This window comes from Chanodichthys erythropterus, chromosome 5 (genome assembly GCF_024489055.1).
Source record: "Chanodichthys erythropterus isolate Z2021 chromosome 5, ASM2448905v1, whole genome shotgun sequence".
NCBI lineage: Eukaryota > Metazoa > Chordata > Actinopteri > Cypriniformes > Xenocyprididae > Chanodichthys > Chanodichthys erythropterus.
The window spans coordinates 19,606,537-19,627,979 of record NC_090225.1 but is presented as its reverse complement, the minus strand read 5'-3'; the positions used below and the strand labels follow the sequence as shown (position 1 = coordinate 19,627,979).

At 36.5% G+C, this 21,443-nt stretch overlaps 2 protein-coding genes across 17 annotated transcripts in view; one reads left to right on the top strand and one right to left on the bottom strand.

The window, feature by feature from the left end:
• Window positions 1-477: 477 nt before the first annotated feature.
• On the top strand, window positions 478-17,035 carry mapk8a (mitogen-activated protein kinase 8a). 11 transcript variants are annotated; one of them, XM_067386478.1, is made up of 13 exons: window positions 478-671; window positions 2,357-2,525; window positions 2,619-2,748; window positions 2,863-2,921; window positions 3,096-3,234; window positions 6,297-6,462; window positions 8,374-8,445; window positions 8,676-8,858; window positions 9,203-9,327; window positions 11,987-12,050; window positions 12,856-12,933; window positions 13,496-13,592; window positions 15,843-17,034. In XM_067386478.1, exons 2-12 carry the CDS (start codon window positions 2,404-2,406, stop codon window positions 13,564-13,566), a joined length of 1,209 nt encoding a protein of 402 aa, XP_067242579.1. In that variant the 5' UTR covers window positions 478-671; window positions 2,357-2,403; the 3' UTR covers window positions 13,567-13,592; window positions 15,843-17,034. The 11 variants fall into 11 exon arrangements, with proteins under 11 accessions (XP_067242579.1, XP_067242574.1, XP_067242576.1 ...); XM_067386473.1 differs by having other exon boundaries at window positions 13,421-13,592; XM_067386475.1 differs by lacking the exon at window positions 8,374-8,445 and adding an exon at window positions 6,845-6,916 and having other exon boundaries at window positions 13,421-17,035.
• A 516-nt stretch (window positions 17,036-17,551) lies between these two features.
• arhgap22a (Rho GTPase activating protein 22a) overlaps window positions 17,552-21,443 on the bottom strand; it is a 37,538-nt gene continuing 33,646 nt past the window's right edge. For all 6 annotated transcript variants that reach the window (XM_067386467.1, XM_067386468.1, XM_067386465.1 and 3 more), the window contains one exon: window positions 17,552-18,909. In XM_067386467.1, the coding sequence (XP_067242568.1) occupies window positions 18,687-18,909 (223 nt within the window). In that variant the 3' untranslated portion in view covers window positions 17,552-18,686. The remainder of the gene's footprint in view (window positions 18,910-21,443) is intronic.

Below are 21,443 nucleotides of genomic sequence, written 5' to 3'. Positions count from 1 at the left end.
ATATATATATATATATGTTTATATGAATCTAAGTGCCATCTGCATAATTTTAAGGATATTGATCAATTTAGCCTACCCTTTTCCCATATATATATATATATATATATATATATATATATATATATATATATATATATATATATATATATATTACAATAGATTTTCACATTTTAAGAATATTTTAAAGTTTCTATCTGGGAAAAGGGTAGGCTAAATTGATCAATATGTCCTTAAAATTATGCACAACAGAATTCAGATCAATATCTTGTAACTGTGGATTATCAGATGATTGTCTTTGGAATTTGCCTGTAGATTGAGAGACAGACGAAAGAAAGAAAGAAAGAAAGAAAGAAAGAAAGAAAGAAAGAAAGAAAGAAAGAAAGAAAGAAAGAAAGAAAGAAAGAAAGAACCTATCTATGAATAGACCGGCGTGATGGTACGGAAGCGCGTGGGGGTTTGGTGACGTAGAGCGCATGTCGTCAGCAGTGCACGCGAGGCCTGCTGCCAGTGGAAGAAAGCGCTTTCAATACGGTGAGGTCATGTTATCGAATCCAGCAGCAGAATAAGCGCTATTAATAATCGATAGAGACTTCACCACATAATTTCTGAAGAGCCCGAGTATTTAAGAGGCATTTAGGATACAGGAAGTGTTTATATTTCAATCGTAGCAGGTAAGTGAGCGTTTTAAGGTGGTTTTAATACGTGGTATTGTTTCGCAGTGGGGGAGGGTGTCTGCACACATCACAGCGCATTTTCTTCCCTTTGAAACAGTAATACGACAATGTCGCTGTTTTGAATGATGAGGCTTTTAAACATAGCGACTAATAAATGAGCCGGGCTCTGTGGGTTACGTGAGATCGCTTACAATGCTATTTGTCAAGCTGCGCGCTTTGCCCGCTGTAACCACACTATACCTTGTGTGTGTATTCTGGATATAGTTTAATCAGTAACATTTATATGAATGTAGGTTGAATTACGCATGGTTTAGCATGTATACTGATCTCTATCCAAGGCAAAAAAAAAACCTCATCACTATTTATTTTATGCATCTTACAGGCCTGTACTGTCATGACAATATATGTATCCTGAATTATAAACGTTTAAATGTCAATTTTAAATGAATTGGCAATAGGCTGATTAATTCCTGATTGACAGAATTTGCTCATTAGATCTGTGTGTTTGAGTAAAATTGTCATTATTAGTAATGAAACAAAAACAAAAAAATGACCCCTAAAGTTTGAACACATGACTAAAGTTTGTATCTTAATCAGAGCTTGTCATATTGTAGAAACTTCTAGTTAAGATGATATCGCTATAATTTTTTTTTTTTTAGCCAACATTCACTTGTGATTCATTTTTACTTTTCACCAGGAAGGCTGCCCTGAATATTTTATTTATAATTAATTCACTTTGATATCACATTAGAACTGAATGAATTCCATTAATTGAAGGTCGTTTCTATTCATTTCTATCTATCATTTCTGTTGTGGTGTATTATAATACTCGTGGTTTGAAATTATTCTATTTGGGAATGTTGTGTTGAGTAGTTATTAGCCTGAAAATCTTAACATTTATTATGATCTGATTAAATTATAAATTGTGTTAATTGATTAACTAGTTTGTTTGGGTGCATGCCTGATTCTACAATGTAATCATTCATTAATATTCTATCATAAGCATTCAATTTGTTGTTTAAATTTACAGTTAAACATTGGCCTGTATATTTTTCTTTCTTTTTTTTTTTTTACTTGCTTGATTGTACAAGGTTACAACCACAGACTCCTGATCTAGGCTTTTCCAGAATCTAATCTTGGCAAAAGTCTCTCTCTGCTCTTATGGATCCAAATACATTTTTTTTCATGCTTTTTTGTTCAGACTTACTCAGCGCTACTTCCTCTCATCACAGTGAATTGTTACTTTTAATGTACTGTGACATGTCAGACAAAAAATATCCCTGATATTATGCCATTTGCGAAAACAACAAAAAATGTGGAAGCATTTTTCTGTGAATCTGGGTCATGCTGTTAGTCCTGCTGTTTTAACTCAGGTTAAGAGCTATTAGGAAACTGCCCTACTCTTTGGTGGTATGCGAGTCCCCTTTTATATGTGTGTGTGTGTGTGTGTGTGTGTGTGTGTGTGTGTGTATTTCTAACAGCTGTATGCTCTAGTTATTTTCTTTTTGATGGCACAGAGATAAGCCCAGAGCCAAAAAGAGGTTCGAGACCACTCTGTGCTGTCCTTTCAACTTATTCTGTTATGCCAGGAAAAAAGATACTGAATGTTACAATGCTAGAGATATCACAACAATTGCAGTATTGCAATATATAGTGCATTTTGTTTTATTTTTATGATCTAGGTTTGTAAAAGTCTGCCTCGTTCGGATGCTAGGACATCGACTTCACCATGAACAAAAATAAGCGAGAAAAAGAATTCTACAGCGTAGATGTGGGTGATTCGACATTCACAGTGTTGAAGCGGTATCAGAATCTAAGACCCATTGGCTCGGGTGCTCAGGGAATAGTCTGGTACGTTCTAGAGCTCCTATTCCACCTCAAAGCAAGGACGTTACACATTCGTCACATCTTTTCATCTCTTTCATGCATCCTTTTATCTTTTAGCTCAGCGTATGACCACAACCTTGAGCGAAATGTGGCTATAAAGAAACTCAGCCGGCCTTTTCAGAATCAGACTCATGCCAAACGCGCATACAGAGAGCTGGTGCTCATGAAGTGTGTCAACCATAAAAATGTAAGTCATCATCAAGACAAAATGGGTGCATGTTGCATGCAAAGGGAAACATTTATCCAGCATGCAGCAGGGCATAAGCGCTCTAATAGATATGCTTGTCTTTTTCGTTCCCAGATAATAGGGCTCTTAAATGTTTTTACACCACAAAAAACATTAGAAGAATTCCAAGATGTGTGAGTATATATTGTGTATTTATACAGTTAAAAAACACCAGACCCCAGCTGATACCCCGCTAATGCTCTCTCACATCCACACACACCCCTCCCCTTCTTCTCTGCTCTCTCTTACCCCCCCATCACACCCTCTTTTTTTTGTCCCTCCCCTTCCCGCCCCTTCCCCAACGACAGTTACCTAGTAATGGAGCTGATGGACGCCAACCTCTGCCAAGTCATTCAGATGGAGCTGGACCACGAGCGGCTGTCCTATCTGCTGTACCAGATGCTGTGTGGAATAAAACACCTCCACTCGGCGGGAATCATCCACAGGGTCGGTGCTCTTTAGCCTAAAGCCTGTCCGCCTAAACAAAAAGGCTGCCGTACGCAGCCAAGGTTGCACTGACGGCAAAAAGCTTAATAATCAGTTAAGGTGAGGGAGGGGGAGGGGTTTCATCCCCTGGGCTGATTACAAAAAGCCAGACCTCTGCCTGCCTGACTGCCTGACTGCAGCTGCTGCTGTGGACTGCATTGCGCTGTTGAGGCAGGGACGTGTTGAGAGGCGACAGGAGGGAAGCGATCAAGTGATCCTCAGTAAACATCACTGTCCTATAGTCCCGTTTCACCTTGACTTTACCTCTGTCTAATACGGTGTACCGCTTTTGCACAGATATGACCGGAGACCTTTATGATACTATGGATGTAATAGAATAAATCTTGTCTTAATGCACAAGGTCATGTTTTATAAACAGAAACCTTTAAACATTAAATATGCAAATTACATTCGCAACCATGGATAATCAAGCATTAAATGAATAAAAATGGTTTCACTCTGACAGATCTACTGATAGGTGATGAGAAAACGGAGAAACATTGAAGGAAAATCTTTTTCAAGGTTGATGATGTGGAAAGATTTGTTTGTTGAAAATGGAGTACAGAACATTAGTTTCATTCACTTTATCCTCTGGAAATATATCTGTTTTGCTGGTTATTTTTCAGTTAGATAGGACTGTAAGTGAAACCTAAAATAATCAATACTGTAGCTGACATATAAAAGCCTTTCTAAAGCGTACACAGCTTATAACCGCTACGGCAGTTTATTTACAATTATTCTTTGATTTTTGGAAAAAGCATCACTTTTTTTCCATTTACATTCACCAATGAATGTTAATGTTAAATGCTGCTGCCACTGGTCCAAAAAAATCTGCTTCTGTTTTCCATTTTTCTAATTTAATAACATATTTGTATTTACAATATATTATCAGCATAACATTTTGAGTGAAAAATAGATTTGAAAAATATTGACTTTAAATTTCTATTTCAAATAAATTATATAAACCCGATTCCAGAAAAGTTGGGACACTGTACAAATTGTGAATAAAAAAGGAATGCAATAATTTACAAATGTCATAAACTTATATTTTATTCTCAATAGAATATAGATAACACATCAAATGTTCAAAGTGAGACATTTTGAAATGTCATGCCAAATATTGGCTCATTTTGGATTTCATGAGAGCTACACATTCCAAAAAAGTTGGGACAGGTAGCAATAAGAGGCCGAAAAAGTTAAATTTACATATAAGGAACAGCTGGAGGACCAATTTTCAACTTATTAGGTCAATTGGCAACATGATTGGGTATAAAAAGAGCCTCTCAGAGTGGCAGTGTCTCTCAGAAGTCAAGATGGGCAGAGGATCACCAATTCCCCCAATGCTGCGGCGAAAAATAGTGGAGCAATATCAGAGTTTCTTAGAGAAAAATTGCAAAGAGTTTGAAGTTATCATCATCTACAGGTCATAATATCATCCAAAGATTCAGAGAATCTGGAACAATCTCTGTGCGTGAGGGTCAAGGCCAGAAAACCATACTGGATGCCCGTGATCTTCGGGCCCTTAGACGGCACTGCATCACATACAGGAATGCTACTGTTATGGAAATCACAACATGGGCTCAGGAATACTTCCATAAAATATTGTTGTTGAACACAATCCACTGTGCCATTCGCCGTTGCCGGCTAAAACTTTATAGGTAAAAAAAGAAGCCATATCTAAACATGATCCAGAAGCGCAGGCGTTTTCTCGGGGCCAAGGATCATTTAAAATGGACTGTGGCAAAGTGGAAAACTGTTCTGTTGTCAGACAAATCAAAATTTGAAGTTCTTTTTGGAAAACTGGGACACCACGTCATCCGGACTAAAGAGGACAAGGACAGCCCAAGTTGTTATTAGCGCTCAGTTCAGAAGCCTGCATCTCTGATGGTATAGGGCTGCATGAGTGCGTGTGACATGGGCAGCTTACACATCTGGAAAGGCACCATCAATGCTGAAAGGTATATCCTAGTTCTAGAACAACATATGCTCCCATCCAGATGTCGCCTCTTTCAGGGAAGACCTTGCATTTTCCAACATGACAATGCCAGACCACATATTGCTTCAATTACAACATCATGGCTGCATAGAAGAAGGATCCGGGTACTGAAATGGCCAGCCTGCTGTCCAGATCTTTCACCCATAGAAAACATTTGGCACATCATAAAGAGTAAGATGCGACAAAGAAGACCTAAGACAGTTGAGCTACTAGAAGCCTGTATTAGACAAGAATGGGACAACATTCCTATTCCTAAACTTGAGCAACTTTTCTTCTCAGAAGAGGGGATGCCACACAGTGGTAAACATGGCCTTGTCCCAACTTTTTTGAGATGTGTTGATGCAATGAAATTAATGAAAACATTATTTTTCTCAGTTTAAACATTTGATATATCCTCTATGTTGTATTCTGAATAAAATATTGAAATTAGAAACTTCCACATCATTGCATTCTGTTTTTATGCACAATTTGTACAGTGTCCCAACTTTTTTGGAATCGGGTTTGTACTTTCTATTCAGCAAAAAATCGTGAACAAATGTCATGATTTCTACAAAAATATTAAGCAGCACAATTGTTTTCAACATGGATAATAATAATAAATATTACTTGAGCACCAAATCAGCATATTAGAATGATTTCTGAAGGATCATCTGACTGATGACTGGAGTAACGATGCTGAAAATACAGCTTTACAATCACAAGAATAAATTACATTTTAAAATATATTAAAATAGAAAACTGTTATTATAAATTGTCAAAATATTTTACAATTTTACTTTTATCAAAAAATGCAGCATTGGTGTGAATAGATTTCTTTAAAAAAAATCTTACCAATCCCAAACCATTGGTACAATGGTAGTGTGTCACAACTTTTATTTTCATTTTTCAAAATCCTAAAAAAAAAATTGTCATCTCAGACTTTTGGACCACAATACACTTTTAATGCATATTAAAGCAAGCAAAGGCTATAAGTGAGAATGCAAAAAAACTGCACCATTGGCTAATATTCTGTCCTATTATTCTTTAGGATCTAAAACCCAGCAACATCGTGGTAAAGTCAGACTGTACCCTGAAGATCCTGGATTTCGGTCTCGCTAGGACAGCAGCTACAGGTCTGCTGATGACACCATATGTGGTGACACGTTACTACAGAGCCCCTGAAGTCATCCTGGGAATGGGATATCAAGCCAATGGTCAGTGCTGCTGACAAGCTACAGAATGCCTAGTTGGCACATCCTATGCATGCTTAACTGCCAATATCATCCTCGTGTTGCAGGTTTCAATTTATATGTCTCTCTAATGCTTTCCTTGCACTAATAGCTTTGTGGTTTCAGCACCAAAACGTGTTACAAGACATACAATTTGCTGGGAATTCATTCTTTTTTGTTCTGTCTTTGATATAATGTGAAGCCTGTTTTGTGTGTGATGAGTAGACAATGGCTTGGTGTGCTCATTCATTTCTTACCCAAACTGTAATGAATAAAACAAGCTCTTATGCAACAGTACAAAAATACTAACACCCCCTGACTTCCTGCTTAACCGTTTTCTCTCTTTCCCTCCGCTGCACATGCTTAGTGGACATTTGGTCTGTGGGCTGCATTTTGGCAGAAATGGTCCGTCACAAAATCCTTTTTCCAGGGAGGGACTGTATCCTTGAGCCGCAAAAGTACAAAAATGCATCACCGATGCTCAGATTGTCAGTTGTCTTTTTGAGAAACTGTATTATTCTCACAAAGAAGAGTCACGCGGCATATATTGAGCAAGATGTACCGTATAGTCCCTCGCTAATTTGGCATAAATATGTATGAAGGTTCTTATATATTGTGTTCTTTGTTATGCATGCTGTGTGTTCATCAAACATTGGTTGGTTATGTTTTTGGTTATCGCTCTTTCTTTTGCATTTCACTCATATTTATTTCTACGAAGGGCAGTTTTGACTCTCCAGTTGACTTTCTGTATCATATTCAACATCATATGTTTAAGGGTTAGTTTGGATTTTTAGATTGGCAACTAATTTTTCATTTACTGGTCGTTTCTCATTGGTATGTGTTTCAGTGTCATGGTAAAAAAACAAAGAATAAAAGAGAATAAAATCATAACATTATGAGATTTATTCTCAGCATTATTCTTTTTTTTTTTTTATTTTCATGTGGCACTAAACACACTTGCACATTAATTGGTACTAGTCATTTTGACATTCATTCAAGCATTCTAGCTGTTGTGTTTTGTTCTCTGCTCTTGTGATAAAGGTCTGACATTGTTTTAGTTTCATACTATATATTACCCCTGAAGACTGAGTCATTGCATTGCATGCATGAGCTTATTAGATTTGAAGGTTTTGTACTCTCTGTGGTGTTCATTACTGTTTACAAGCTTGGGGTCAATAAGATTTTTTTTATTAATTTTTTTTTCAGCACTAAATCAGCATATTAGAATGATTTCTGAAGGCTCATGTGACACTGAAGACCAGAGTAATGATGCTGAAAATTCAGATTTGTCATCACAGGAATGAATTTTATAGTTTATTAAAATGGAAAACAGTTTTTCTTACAAATTTTCTAATAATATTTAACAAAATTACTCATTTTACTGTATTTTAATCAAATAAATGCAGCCTTGGTGATCATAAAAGTCTTCAAAAAAAAAAAAAATCTTAGACTCCAAACTTGGTATGTGAGTTAGTGAGTTTTGATGATGTTTGAGAACACATTATAGTGTCGTCCCAAAAAGCTTACGTCAGGATTTTGATGTATTCTCTTTGAAAATAATATTCTGTAATATGTGTATGGTCATGTTAAATCTAAATCTGTAATATTTCCAATGTTTGTCCTCCATCATAATCAGCTGATGAATCACCATTGTGAGTCAAAACATGAGTGTAAATGGTTGGGCCCGTGATGCTTTATAAAGCTTGTTTCCGGTTTATTTATAGTTTTCTGTTACGTCTGTGCTCCATCTTCACTGACTTTCCCTGCTAGACATGACAGCTCCTGCATGACGCACATCGATTTTCTTGCCATCTGATTTGATTCATCTTCATTTCGTCATTTTGCCTTTTTTAGCTCTGTGTTGCATGCTAATTTCACTTTCATTTCATTTTTCAGTGGATGTGTGGTCTGTTGGCTGTATCATGGCTGAAATGGTCAGAGGTAGTGTGTTGTTTCCAGGTTCAGATCGTATCCTTACATGTCTATCGTGTGTCATCCATTCCATGGTCATCCCTTCTCTGTTACACACAATACATTGTTTTTCCATAGTACACTATGGTTTTTAGGATTAAATAGATTTAGCATAGGCCTTCAAAATGAATTGGTGCAAAGTAAAAGATTTGTGCAAAGCCTGCAAGAAGATCATTTTAGATGTTGTAGGCCTGTTCCTATTTTTCTTTACCTTTTAATGTCTGAAGATATTGATCAGTGGAACAAAGTCATAGAGCAGCTGGGAACACCATCCCAGGAGTTCCTGATGAAACTCAACCAGTCTGTGCGGACCTACGTGGAGAACAGGCCACGGTACACCGGATACAGCTTTGAGAAGCTGTTTCCCGACGTCCTGTTCCCTGCTGATTCAGAACACAACAAACTGAAAGGTACGTCTGCCTAAAGGTTTAAATGAGTGACATTTTTCTCTAGCATTTTTGTACTTAATTGGGCAGCAGTGCATTTGCCACTTGTAAATGGGAATGTTAAAATGTTCTTAATGTGTCAGTGTAGTATTTAAATGCCTCAGAAAATTAAACATTTCATCCATCACTCAACTGACACACATATTTGCAGAACAAAAACAACCTATTTTGCAATTCTAATAATTTCCAGTGCATTCACAGTGAAGTGGCCTGAATAATCTGCTGTGTGGTCGAGGTGACATGTCAAGCCACTTGAGAACCTCAGAAACACCATTAACTCTTTGTATTGGATGTAATTTGTTACGCAGCGAGCCAGGCACGGGACCTGCTGTCTAAAATGCTGGTGATAGATGCATCTAAACGAATCTCTGTGGATGAAGCTCTTCAGCACCCCTACATTAATGTGTGGTACGACCCAACTGAAGTGGAAGCGGTGAGCTTATGCGCATTCACACACACCAAGTACCAATCCATTGCTGTTAAGTACACATGCAAGCTCATTGTGATTTCAAATCCTTGCACTTTTGAATAGTCTACATAATTAGTGTGGATTTTTTTCCCTCCCAAATAGTCAAACTAAGGGTTGTAATTTTGAAACCCTTTTACCAAAACTATTTGTCTAAATGCACTTGGAAAACCCATCAGATCTCAGTGGGGAAAAATATCATGCTGGATATCTATACTGATATGGACTGGGTAATGTGTTAGGAATGAAAGGATGTCACATCGTTCGATGGAAATGAAAATGATCAACCTACAGAGGACTGAATTCAAAGACACCCCAAAAATCAAAGTGAAAAAATGATGCAGCAGGCTAGTCCATTTTGCTGAAATTTCATTGTAGCAACTTAAAATGGTACTCAGTAGTTTGTATGGCCCCCACTTGCTTGTATGCATGCCTGACAATGTCAGGGCATGCTCCTAATGAGACGACGGATGGTGTCCTGGAGTGTTTCCTCCCAGATCTGGACCAGGGCATCACTGAGCTCCTGGACAGTATGAGGTGCAATCTGGCATCGTCGGATGGACCGAAACATAATGTCCCAGAGGTGTTCTATTGGATTTAGGTCAGGCGAGCGTGGGGGCCATTCAATGGTATCAATTCCTATATCTTCCAGGAGCTGCCTGCAAACTCTTGCCACATGAGGCCAGGCATTGTTGTGCACCAGGAGGAACCCAGGACCCACTGCACCAGCGTAGGGTCTGACAATGGGTCCAAGGATTTCATCCCGATACCTAATGGCAGTCAGGGTCCCATTGTCTAGCCTGTAGAGGTCTGTGCGTCCCTCCATGGATATGCCTCCCCAGGCCATCACTGACCCACCACCAAACCGTTCATGCTGAACGATGTTACAGGCAGCATAACATTCTCCATGCCTTATCCAGACCCTTTCACATCGGTTACGTGCTCAGGGTGAACCTGCTTTCATCTGTGAAAAGCACAGGGTGCCAGTGGCAGGCCTCACCACATGAGGCCGGGCATTGTTGTGCACCTCTGGGACATTATGTTTCGGTCCATCCGACGATGCCAGGTGTTCTGGCGTTCAATGGCAAATGCCAATTGAGCTCCACTGCACACTAGAGGACGTCGGGCCCTCAGGCCACCCTCATGAAGTCTGTTTCGGATTGTTTGGTCAGAGACATTCACACCAGTGGCCTGCTGGAGGTCATTTTTTAGGGCTCTGGCAGTACTCATCCTGTTCCTCCTGGCACGAAGGAGCAGATACCGGTCCTGCTGATGGGTTAAGGACCTTCTGCGGCCCTATCCAGCTCTCCTAGAGTAACTGCCTGTCTCCTGGAATCTCCTCCATGCTCTTGAGACTGTGCTGGGAGACACAGCAAACCTTCTGGCAATGGCATTGGTATTGATGTGCCATCCTGGAGGAGTTGGACTGCCTGTGCAACCTCTGTAGGGTCCAGTAGTGACACTGACCCTAGCCAAATGCAAAACTAGTGAAAATCAGTCAGAAAAGATGAGTAGGGAAAAAAATGTCAGTGGCTTCCACCTGTAAAACCATTCCTGTTTTGGGGGTCGTGTCATTGTTGCCCATCTAGTGCACCTGTTGTTAATGTCAGTGACACCATAGCAGCTGAAACCGATTAACAACCCCCTCTGCTACTTAACTTACCAGATCAATATCCCAGGAGTTTAACTGACTTGGTGCTATTCTCTGATTAAAAAGTGTTCCTTAATATTTTTGAGCAGTGTAATTTAACATTTCATGTTTTTTTTTTCCTAGCAATAAATTTGAAAAACTCACTAAAAATATAATTGTGCCAGAATAAATGGATTGCTAATTTGGGACCAAATGTAGGTTTATTTTTATTGATAAGGTTTTATAAATTTTATAAATATAAATAAGTATTTGTTAAAAAATTGATGTTTATTTAATATACACTGCCATTTTAAAAAGTTTATAATGCTCAACAAGGCTGCATTTATTTGATCAAAATATTGGATGCAGTTTAGCCGATTTTTGATCAATTTAAAACCATTAGAATATCGACTTTAGGATGATTAATTTAATCATTATTTTGATTAATTACCTTTAATGCATGCGTTTTTTATCTTTGCTAATTTAAAACATGCTCAAAACATTAATCTATTTTAATGATAAAAGTTATATCTATATCGGCATTGGCCAATGGTTGTTTAACAATCGGCAAAAAAAAAAATCCTATCGGTTATTATTCCTGTAATGGCAAAGCTGAATTTTCAGCGTCATTACTGCAGTCTTCAGTGTCACGTGATCCTTCAGAAATCATTCTAATATGGTGGTTTGCTACTCAAGAAACATTTCTTATTATTATCAGTGTTGAAAACAGTTGTGCTGCTTAATATTGTTGTGGAAAACGTGTTACATTTTTTTTCAGGATTCTCTGATGAATTTAAAGTTCAAAAGAGCAGAATTAATTTGAAATATATATATTTTGTAACATTATAAATGTCTTTACTGTCACTATTGATCAATTTAATACATTCTTGCAGTGTAAAAATATTAATTTTCTGTCAAACTAACTGACCCTGACTTTATCACATTGATTGTTTTTCTCACCAGTATAATTATGTATGCTTATCTTTCTTTCTTCAGCCACCTCCTCTGATCACAGACAAACAGCTAGATGAGAGGGAACACACAGTGGAGGAATGGAAAGGTGGTTTGTTTTTCTAACTTTAAAGTTCACTGAGTGAAATTCGATGCAAAGGAAAGTGCCAGAGATTGAGAACGTACATCATTTGCCTGCTGCACACGCGGTCGAAATCTTGTCTGCAGCGGTCACCTGATTGAATAGTGTTAATAAGCTCCTCAGCGTGTTTAAATGTCTGACTGCAGTTGCTTAAATTAGAAAGATTGATATTTCTTTCAACTCATGGAGAGGAGCATGTGCTGTTGAATATAAACCTTGCCAGTTTCCATGACTTCGTTCATCTATCCAATGTTGGGAAGTAACTAACTAAAAGTAACAATAAAACTCATTTGGATTTTTTTAGCTGTATGACAGTAACTCAGCGTGGCAGTTCCAAATTTTCAAAGAGAAGTTAATTTTCCCAACAATTAGCTTAGCTAAGCATGACAATATGAAAATCCCTCACAAGTTCCTAAAAGTGTTGCGAAGTCTGATTTTAGTGAATCTGTTCACTTGGAGGGTTATGCGATAGAATAAACGATTCAGTCAAAGAAATAATTCACTTTTATTTAAATTCTGCTTTTTTCCTTCCAAGTATGTAATTTAATGTCTCTGTTCATCACCATGTTTCCAAGTTGATTATTTTGTATTATTTTCTTGTTTTAGTTACGTATCTGTTTAATTGAATTTAACCGAACTGAAATCCTTTATGGTTTTTATGCTAGATAAATATATTTATAAAGTTTCATTCCATTAAATGGAATTGGCAATCAGTAGCCTCACTCTTTTGTCTATTATTTCTAATTGTTCTTTCTTTGTTTTTCCTCATCAGAGCTGATCTATAAAGAAGTGCTGGATTGGGAAGAACGGGTGAAGAATGGTGTCATTCGAGGTCAGCCCTCCCCGCTAGGTTAGTTAGATGAGTTTCTCTGAGTCTAATTAAGTCTAAGAACAATTTGCTTATGTTGATTTAGTTTTTTTTTTTTTTTTTTAAACCATCTCAGGGCTCAATGCTAAGGATTCATTCTAATGGCCCATTCAAGCCAGTGGCATAAATTTTTCTTGCCCAGCCAACATTTTCAGTGGCCCCGCCTCAAAAAATTGATAAATAAAATTGTTGACATGACACCAAAATATTAGATACCAGTAAAACATTGCATATCTCGATTCCAATTTCTAGCCTAACCAATATAGATTTCAGACAATCCCTTGCATGTTTAAATGATAAACTTCCATGATGATGCAGACAATTTTGTCACCTGTCCCAAGCATCTTTCACGCTTGCCTTGGGCCATCAGCCAGCCCTTATTGTCGAGCCCCGCATCTGCCCCCATCTGCATATAATCACACATCATGTGCGGGTAATCTAACTGACTGTTGTATTTCACATAGCACAGGTGCAGCAGTGATCAACGGTTCACCCCAGCCCTCCTCCTCCTCCTCTATTAACGACGTCTCCTCCATGTCCACAGAGCCCACCGTGGCCTCGGACACGGACAGCAGCCTGGAGGCCTCTGCGGGACCCCTGAGCTGCTGCAGATGACTATCACCTTCCCCTGGAGTTTCTCTGTGTGTGGCATGGTATCAGATTTAGGCCAGTCTAATACATTATTTCGGGTCGGGTATGGCTTTTTTGAGTTCCGCTCTAGATGCTGTAAATGACTATACAATTTTATCTTTTTAGCAACAGCCCTAACAGGCTTAGCCAATGATAGTGAACTCCTTAACAAGACTCTTCTTTTATAAGCTACATTTAGAGTATTTTGTCATGTTGTCGTAGAGTGATTTTGGAAGGTAATCTGTAAAGATTGAATTGTGAATATATTTTCTCAAATTAATTTATTTTGATCTTTATTTTTATTTAATTTTTTTCCCTGGTCAATGTATAATTTTCTTGGTCACCTGGGATATGAAAATCCTTAGATTTTCAATTTTAGTATTTTAAAATGGACATAACGATGTTGCACAAATTGATATCAACATAGTTATTTAAGTACATTTTGACAACTTGCCTGAGGTGGCTTTTTCTGGGTCATGTTTTCCATCTTTGTGCACAGCACATTTTATTTAAATTTTGTACAGTTTCATTTAGATATAATAACTCACAACATCGAAAAAATATTTTTATATGTACATTGATTTATTTTATCAGGCTGTTCTGTTTTTCATGAATACTTTGCTGCTGGTTAATTTCCTGGTAGACTGTGATATGTGACTTGCTTGTGCATATGTCTCTGGTGTTCTAGTTCTTGTTCTAGTCTTAGTTACCTAGAATTTCAGCACCTTTTTATTGTTTAATTATTTAAATTCATTTTACCCCTTCAAAATCTGCATATAGAACAAGCATTGCACTTAATTACTGTCCTGTTCAGAATTATTGGCACCCTTGGTAATTGGTAAATAAGAACAATGAAGCCTGTGAGCCCAAACCTTTCATTGAAGTAAAACAATTGAAAATGGGGGAAAATCTCATTATGAAATAAATCTTTTTCTCTAATACACATTGGCCACAATTAATGGCAGCCTTTTATTCCATACTTTTTGCAACCTCCTTTTGCCAAGATAACAGCTCTGAGTTGTCTCCTACAATGCCTGATGAGTTTGGAGAACACCTGACAAGAGATCAGAGATCATTCCTTCATACAGAATCTCTACAAATCCTTCAGATTCCAAAGTCCATGTTGATACACTCTCCTTTTCAGTTTTCTATAGGGTTCAGGTCGGGGGACTGAAATGGCCATTGCAGAAGCTTCATTTTGTGTTCAGTGACCCATTTTTGTGTTGATTTTGATTTGTTTTGGATCATTGATGAAAGATCCAACCACAGCCCATTATATGATTTCTTTCAGAGGCTGTCAAGTTTTAATTTATTATTTGTTGGTATTTGATAAAATGTCCAGGATCTCCAGCAGAAAATAGGCCCATGACATTAAAGATCCAGCAGTATATTTAATCATACACAATAAGGTACTTTTTATATTCCCTTGGAGAGTCTTTGGCCACTCAAATGTTCCTCCTCATCGCGCATTAGGACAACAAAGACACACGTCCTCTTCCAGGCAGATTTGTATCATTTAATGTTGATTGGAACTTAATTATTGCCTTGATGATGGAAATGGGAATTTTCAATGCTTTAGCTATTTTTTTACAACCACTTTCTATTTTGTGAAGCTCAACAATCTTTTGCTGCACATCAGAACTATATTCTTTGGTTTTAGGGAATTTGACCTTTGTGTTTTATACTCCTGGTATAAAAAAACAGGAAGTCATGGCTGGATAATTTCATGTTCCAAATCACCCTGGTGTGCTAAAAATGGTAAATATGAATGGGAATATACCATTTCAGATATTTTTCTTGGGGTACCAATTTTTGTGACCAACAAGTATTAGTGTGGCCACATTCATTAGTTTTATTTCAATGAAAGGATAGATTTTCTTTTTTTAATGCTTTTCAAACAATGGAGATTTATTTCCACAGCCGCCTTTGATCATATTTACCAAGGATGCTGATATTTCTGACCACAAATGTAGCTGGGATTGTATCAATATTAGATTTTGCAGTTTTTATCTAATATTTTTACAGCCCATAACAAGGTTTGTTCTGAGCTGGTAGAACAAATGGTTTCCAATTATTTTATTATTATTACTATTATTATTATTATTTGGAACACCAACAAAAATGTCTGCACTGGTTCATTTCTAGCATATTCCATTAGAGTTATTAAGCTACTTATTTTTGTATAACAGTGAAATGAACCAAATTTGGAAATAATTTATCTCTAGATTGTTTTTATGCTTATTTTTTGTTTCCCCCATCAGGTTGGAAGGTCTTTAATGGCATGTGATGTGCTGTAAATGAACGGGACCTACTGAATTGACCTACTGTATGTACAGAAGGGTGAATTCAGTGTGATTGGGAAACTTTTTGCCATTGAGATTACTTGGGAAAAAGTTTCCCAATCAACCTCAATTCACCCTATGTGAACTGTAACTCGTGACATTGAATACTGTGGAGCGCCATGAATTATTTGATAAGATTAAGATATATCAGGGAAGTGGGTTTCTTTTACATTTGCCTTTGAATGTGAACATGAGAGAGAACGTTGAATAGGCCTGAAGTTGTAGAGTAAAAAGTGGGAATCTGAATGTTGTTGACCTGGGGTTTAGCCCATTGGATTTATTTACCTGTGCACAGGGTAAAAAAAAAACGAAATATTTTGCTATTACTTTATATTATGATTATTGTAATTTTTTTTAAGTGCTCTTAACAGTGGCAATGATATTAAGCCCTGCATACTTGCATGGGAAACCTGAACCTACTGTAACTGCAAAAAGCAAAAGCTTCTCAACATGTGATGTTTTAGGCATGAAACACAAGAGCCGTTTGAAGGTCGAGTCTGAACTACCTCACACTGACACCATACAGCTCACATTTTACAAGTATTACTGTAAACTTTGTTTTATTTATTTATTTAGAAGAATAGGAGTGAACAAGTGTCTATATAGTTTGTAAGTGTGAATCTGTGAGAATGTACTGTATGTATGTATGTGTATACAATTCAACGAGTGCGTGTCCTCGTTTCATCTAGACTGTTTTTTGTTTTCTTCAGCTTGTGTGCAGTAACTCTCAAAGCTGAACAATGAACCATCTTATTTCAGACTCTATTTATTTTAGCAAATGTTTGGAAGGAATTCTGTCCATGTTTTGCTGTTTTGAGAAAAAGAAAAGAGAATGATAAAAATGGAGAGGAAAAGTTTTCTTCCCCAGTTTCAACAGTGGGCGGTATCTTGCATGACCTGCTTAGCGTTTGATTTTTAAGTCCAAAACACTGTACAAGAACCATAAGATCATGGTGCTGGGTTTATTAGACTTCACAAACTGATGCAGTTGTTTTATAATAGGGTTAGCAGATTACCACCTCATTAGAATGCACTGAACTTCAACTGTTAACATCATAACAACTGGAAAAATGGAAATAAACAGTTGGAAAACGGTTTTGCTTGTGTGTGTTTTTTGTTTTTGTCCTCATTGATGTCCAAGACGTTATACTAAACCTTCTCTTTTTTTCACAGTGACCTGAGGACTATGAAAACCGTTGCTGCTTTCATACCAAACACTTTAAAGCGTTAGTTCACCCAAAAAATTGAAATTTGCTCATCATATACTTACCTTCATGTTGTTCCAAACCAGTAAGACTTACTTTTAAAAGAATCCTGAGAGGATGTTTTATGGGTTTGCAAAGACATGAGGGTAATTGATGACAATGTTTGAATGAACTTATCTCTTTAAGTTGCCCTTGATGGTTTGAATTCTTGAAAATGCTTGATAGAAAACAAGTAGTTTTTTTTGCACAGCACTGTTATCAGTAGATGATTTGATAATGGATAATGACTTTTTATATAACTCATTGTCCAACTTCAGATTTTCCTTGATGTATATAAAGTCACAACACTGCACAGTTTTAATGACAACGGCAATTTATTACGAAGACTAGCCAGTCTTCATTTGAAATGAAATACCCATTTTTTAAAGACCTCTACTTTGGCACTTTCTGCATTCAAGAATAGACAGAAAAAACAACCACAAGAACACATGTGCATACTTAAAAAAAAAAACTAACACATTCAAGTATATGTCAGCCTTAGTTCCATCATCTATTTTATATAAAGACACTCATTCTTTGAGTGTTTTGAAAAACAACACCTGAGAAATAGTTCTAGGTACATTAATAAGCTTAAATAAATACTAGCCTTGGCAATCTTGCAGCTGAAGTAATCCTTTAATATAGTTGATTTCAAAGATTTTAATAACTTTTAAGTTGTACAATTCAACAGTTGTACAGTTTGAATGGTGTCACCTCTTCTAATCTTTTATTCTATAGTGCATTTTACTTACAATAAAGGGATTTGCTGAAAAGAGTCTGTGAAGTCTGATGGTGTAACGGTTGATCTAAATGACTTGTTCATGTCTGGTAGTGTGAGGCACAGTGTGATAGGATGCAGCTTGTATATGGTTTTAAATAAAGTAGACTGGATGAAAAAAGATTGTGTGATAATTTGATCAAAACATCAAGAGACGGTTCAGCAGGACTTCTTTCATACCATGCATTAACAGGAAATGCCATTAAATGACCTGCCTATGTAAGGGGCCAATACTGCAAACAGTCTGGTCAGAAAAGTCATGCTTTGGTATAATCTGTGCATGTTAGGTTATGCAAGTGATGACTGCTAACAACTGTACTTCACCTTAAAGGAATAGTTCACCCGAAAATGAAACGCATTTACAAATAGCAGGTGGCAAGTTTGACGTTAAGAACAAGATTCACATTTTGGTTTGTTCTTCACACAAAATAGTGCACTACTTTTTGAATAGTTTAAAGATTTCTCAAAAAGTTCTTCATTTGTTCTCTGCAAAAAAACAGCAAATGTGTTTGGAATGACATGAGGGTGAGTAAATCACAGAATTTGTATTTTTGTGTGAACTATTCCTTTAAAATGTAAAGCTGAAGTTCAGAGAGAAAATGCTACACGATCAAGACGCCGTTACAAAACAGCACAAAATTACCTCTGAATACTCATGATGCATGAGCAGAGAGATTTCCAAATGCTATCTACAACACACAGTCTCTCAGTATTAAATCAAGAGGACTGTCAGAGCTCCAGTCAAATTTTGCTTGTCCTTGTTCCCAATGTAAGATCTCCCAAGGTGGAGAAGAACTCCTCCATTTCGTTCTGGAGCAAGCGGTTGCGGATCTCTGCGTCCTCACGGGCCCGCTCAGAGTTGCGGAGTTTAATTTCCAACATGCGATACTTTTTCTTCTCCTGGTCCAATTCCTCCTCTAGTCTCTCCATTTGGCTATGCAGAGTGATGCTTGATTCCTCTAACCTTAAGAAGAATGAATTACATCAATTGCATTTTAAAGTAATGCCAATGTGATATTGTAGGAAATTAAAAATTAAATTATTATTATTATTCTAATTTATTTAATAAATTACTATTTATTGTAAAAGATATTAATTTAAACAAAGGAGAAGTGTGTAATTTCTGTGCTGCTAGCAGTACCGAATGAAAATGAAAAAATAATTGTCGTCAAGCGGGTTTCTCGAAAACACTCTCTGTTATTGGCAGAGACAGATAGCCCCGCCCCAAACTCACACCATTGGTTGAGCCATTGTTGCTGTGTTCAGTGGTTAAATTTCTCCAAAAAATAGAAGTTTTGATTAGACAAAAAAATCCAAAGTATTACTCTTTTTGGGGGAAATCCACAAACAAAATGGCTTCCTCATGTCTGCATATAAAAACTGGGCTAGGAGAAAGTATTTTAAAGTCACCATGAAATCAAAATTGACAATTCAATGACGCCAATATTTTTTAAAAATTCATGTGCCCTCATAACCAAAAACATTCACTCCCCTCCCCACTCGCAACAACATCTCTTCTGTCACCCACATGAAACAAACGACAATGATCCAATAATACAATCAATTCCAGATGGACATTTTTCTTTCTTGTTCGAAAAGCTGTTTCACTCATCTAAGAGTGGTTCTGCAACTACAGCACTTTTAAGTCCCAGTAGTGAAATTTAAGGTATATGTTAATATTTGTCATCTAAAGCTTCATATATATAAAAACAGTGTCATTACACACATTAACGTAAAAAAAATAATGAATGAATAATATTGTTTAATGAAAAATTATGAAGCATTTATAGGTCCAAACACCATTTTTGCTCATGTCCCACACCTATGGTTTCAATGCTGAGATGTGTAAAATTAGCTAATTCTTTTACAATATGACATTATTTCAAATAAATTAGTTTCATATAAATGTTACTTTACACCATCTTAAAGGGATAGTTCATCCAAAAATGAATTACTTACCCCCAGGGCATCCAAGATGAAGGTGACTTTGTTTCTTCAGTAGAACACGGAAACGGATGCTGAACACAGTTGGACATAGTGATGAATCAGAGGTAAAAAATGATATAAATACTGTTCGGTTTCTCGCACAAACCAATCGTTTCATCTTTCATCAGACGGCAACAGTTGGAGTTAAAAATCATCATTTGTGTTCTACTGAAGAAACAAAGTCACCTAACGTTACATCTTGGATGACCTGGGGGTAAGCAGATAAACATCAAATTTTCATTTTTGGGTGAATTATCCCTTTAAAATTCTTGTTTTGTTTACTCATCATTCATATGATCTTTTTTCATCTAAATACACCTGTGCCACACTTTTGAGTCCTTACCGCAACGCTGAAAAAAGACTCTTAATATGACATTTGTTTGAAGCCAAACAAATCTAGTTTCTATGGAAACAGAAATTAGTATGTGAGCACATTTCTAACAGATGTCATTTGTAAAATATAATTTCCGCAATGTGTCTTTACCGCAGCATTTTTAGGTGTTGCAATAAAGACCTTGCGTTACGGTAGAGACAAATTCAAGTATTATACTGTAATCTAAATATAAACATGCCATTTTTCAGCCCTAGATGATAGAAAAGTGGAGGATAAACAAAAGAAATCAGAGGACAAAACAAAATACTGAAGGCCTCAAATTTGTTTGTTGTTATATAAAGTTCATAAAAGTATTAGTTTTTAACCCAGTCTTTCCTGCAATACCTCTTTGACAAAATACCTTCTGTTTTTGTCTGTTACTGTTTTTCTCTACAGTAACCTATTGTGTTAAGGTTACATTATTAACATGCGTCATTAACACTGTGTCCTTACCGACACAAAATGTCATTAACTCAGCAATGATTTATTTTAATTATTAAACAGACTGTTGTTTGCAAAAAATATTTTAACCCTTCAGTAGAGATGATTTGCACATTAAAATGACAATATTTGTCATAAAAAGTAAAATGTAATTTCCGCAACATGTCTTTACCGCAGCATTTTTAGGTGTTGCAGTAAAGACCTTGCGTTACGGTAGAGACAAATTCAAGTATTATACTGTAATCTAAATATAAACATGCCATTTTTCAGCCCTAGATGATACCAAATTCATCTAAGATGACAGAAAAGACCCTGACAGATATGAATAGTTATGGAAAAAGAGCATTAAAAAAATAGTGCAGATAAACTGACAAATTGTATTTTTGGCGTGTATTAAAACAATTGATATCTAAGGTTAGCATCAAAATTTTTCATGTCATAAAGAATATCATAAAATCCCCTAATTTTTTTTTTTTTTTTTAAATATCTGTATTCACAAAAATGGACTGATGATTTATAGAAATTAAAAAAGAAAACTGTTATGGTAATGTTGCGGTAAGGACATTTTGTAAGAAGAAGAGATGAAAACCATCAAAAAATAAACATGTTCCAGATTAAAATCTTAACGTCTACATTCAATTTTGTATACATTTTTATATGTATTCCAGACTGTGATGGTTAAATTTGAAATTCATAGA

What these genes read in the sequence shown, in the direction of transcription:
- mapk8a (XM_067386475.1), top strand. Translation starts at nt 2,404, where the DNA reads ATGAACAAAAATAAGCGAGAAAAAGAATTCTACAGCGTAGATGTGGGT. An exon ending in AGTGTGTCAACCATAAAAAT is followed by an intron (nt 2,749 to 2,862) that starts GTAAGTCATCAT and finishes TTTCGTTCCCAG; the next exon opens with ATAATAGGGCTCTTAAATGT. An exon ending in CACAGTGGAGGAATGGAAAG is followed by an intron (nt 12,051 to 12,855) that starts GTGGTTTGTTTT and finishes TTTCCTCATCAG; the next exon opens with AGCTGATCTATAAAGAAGTG.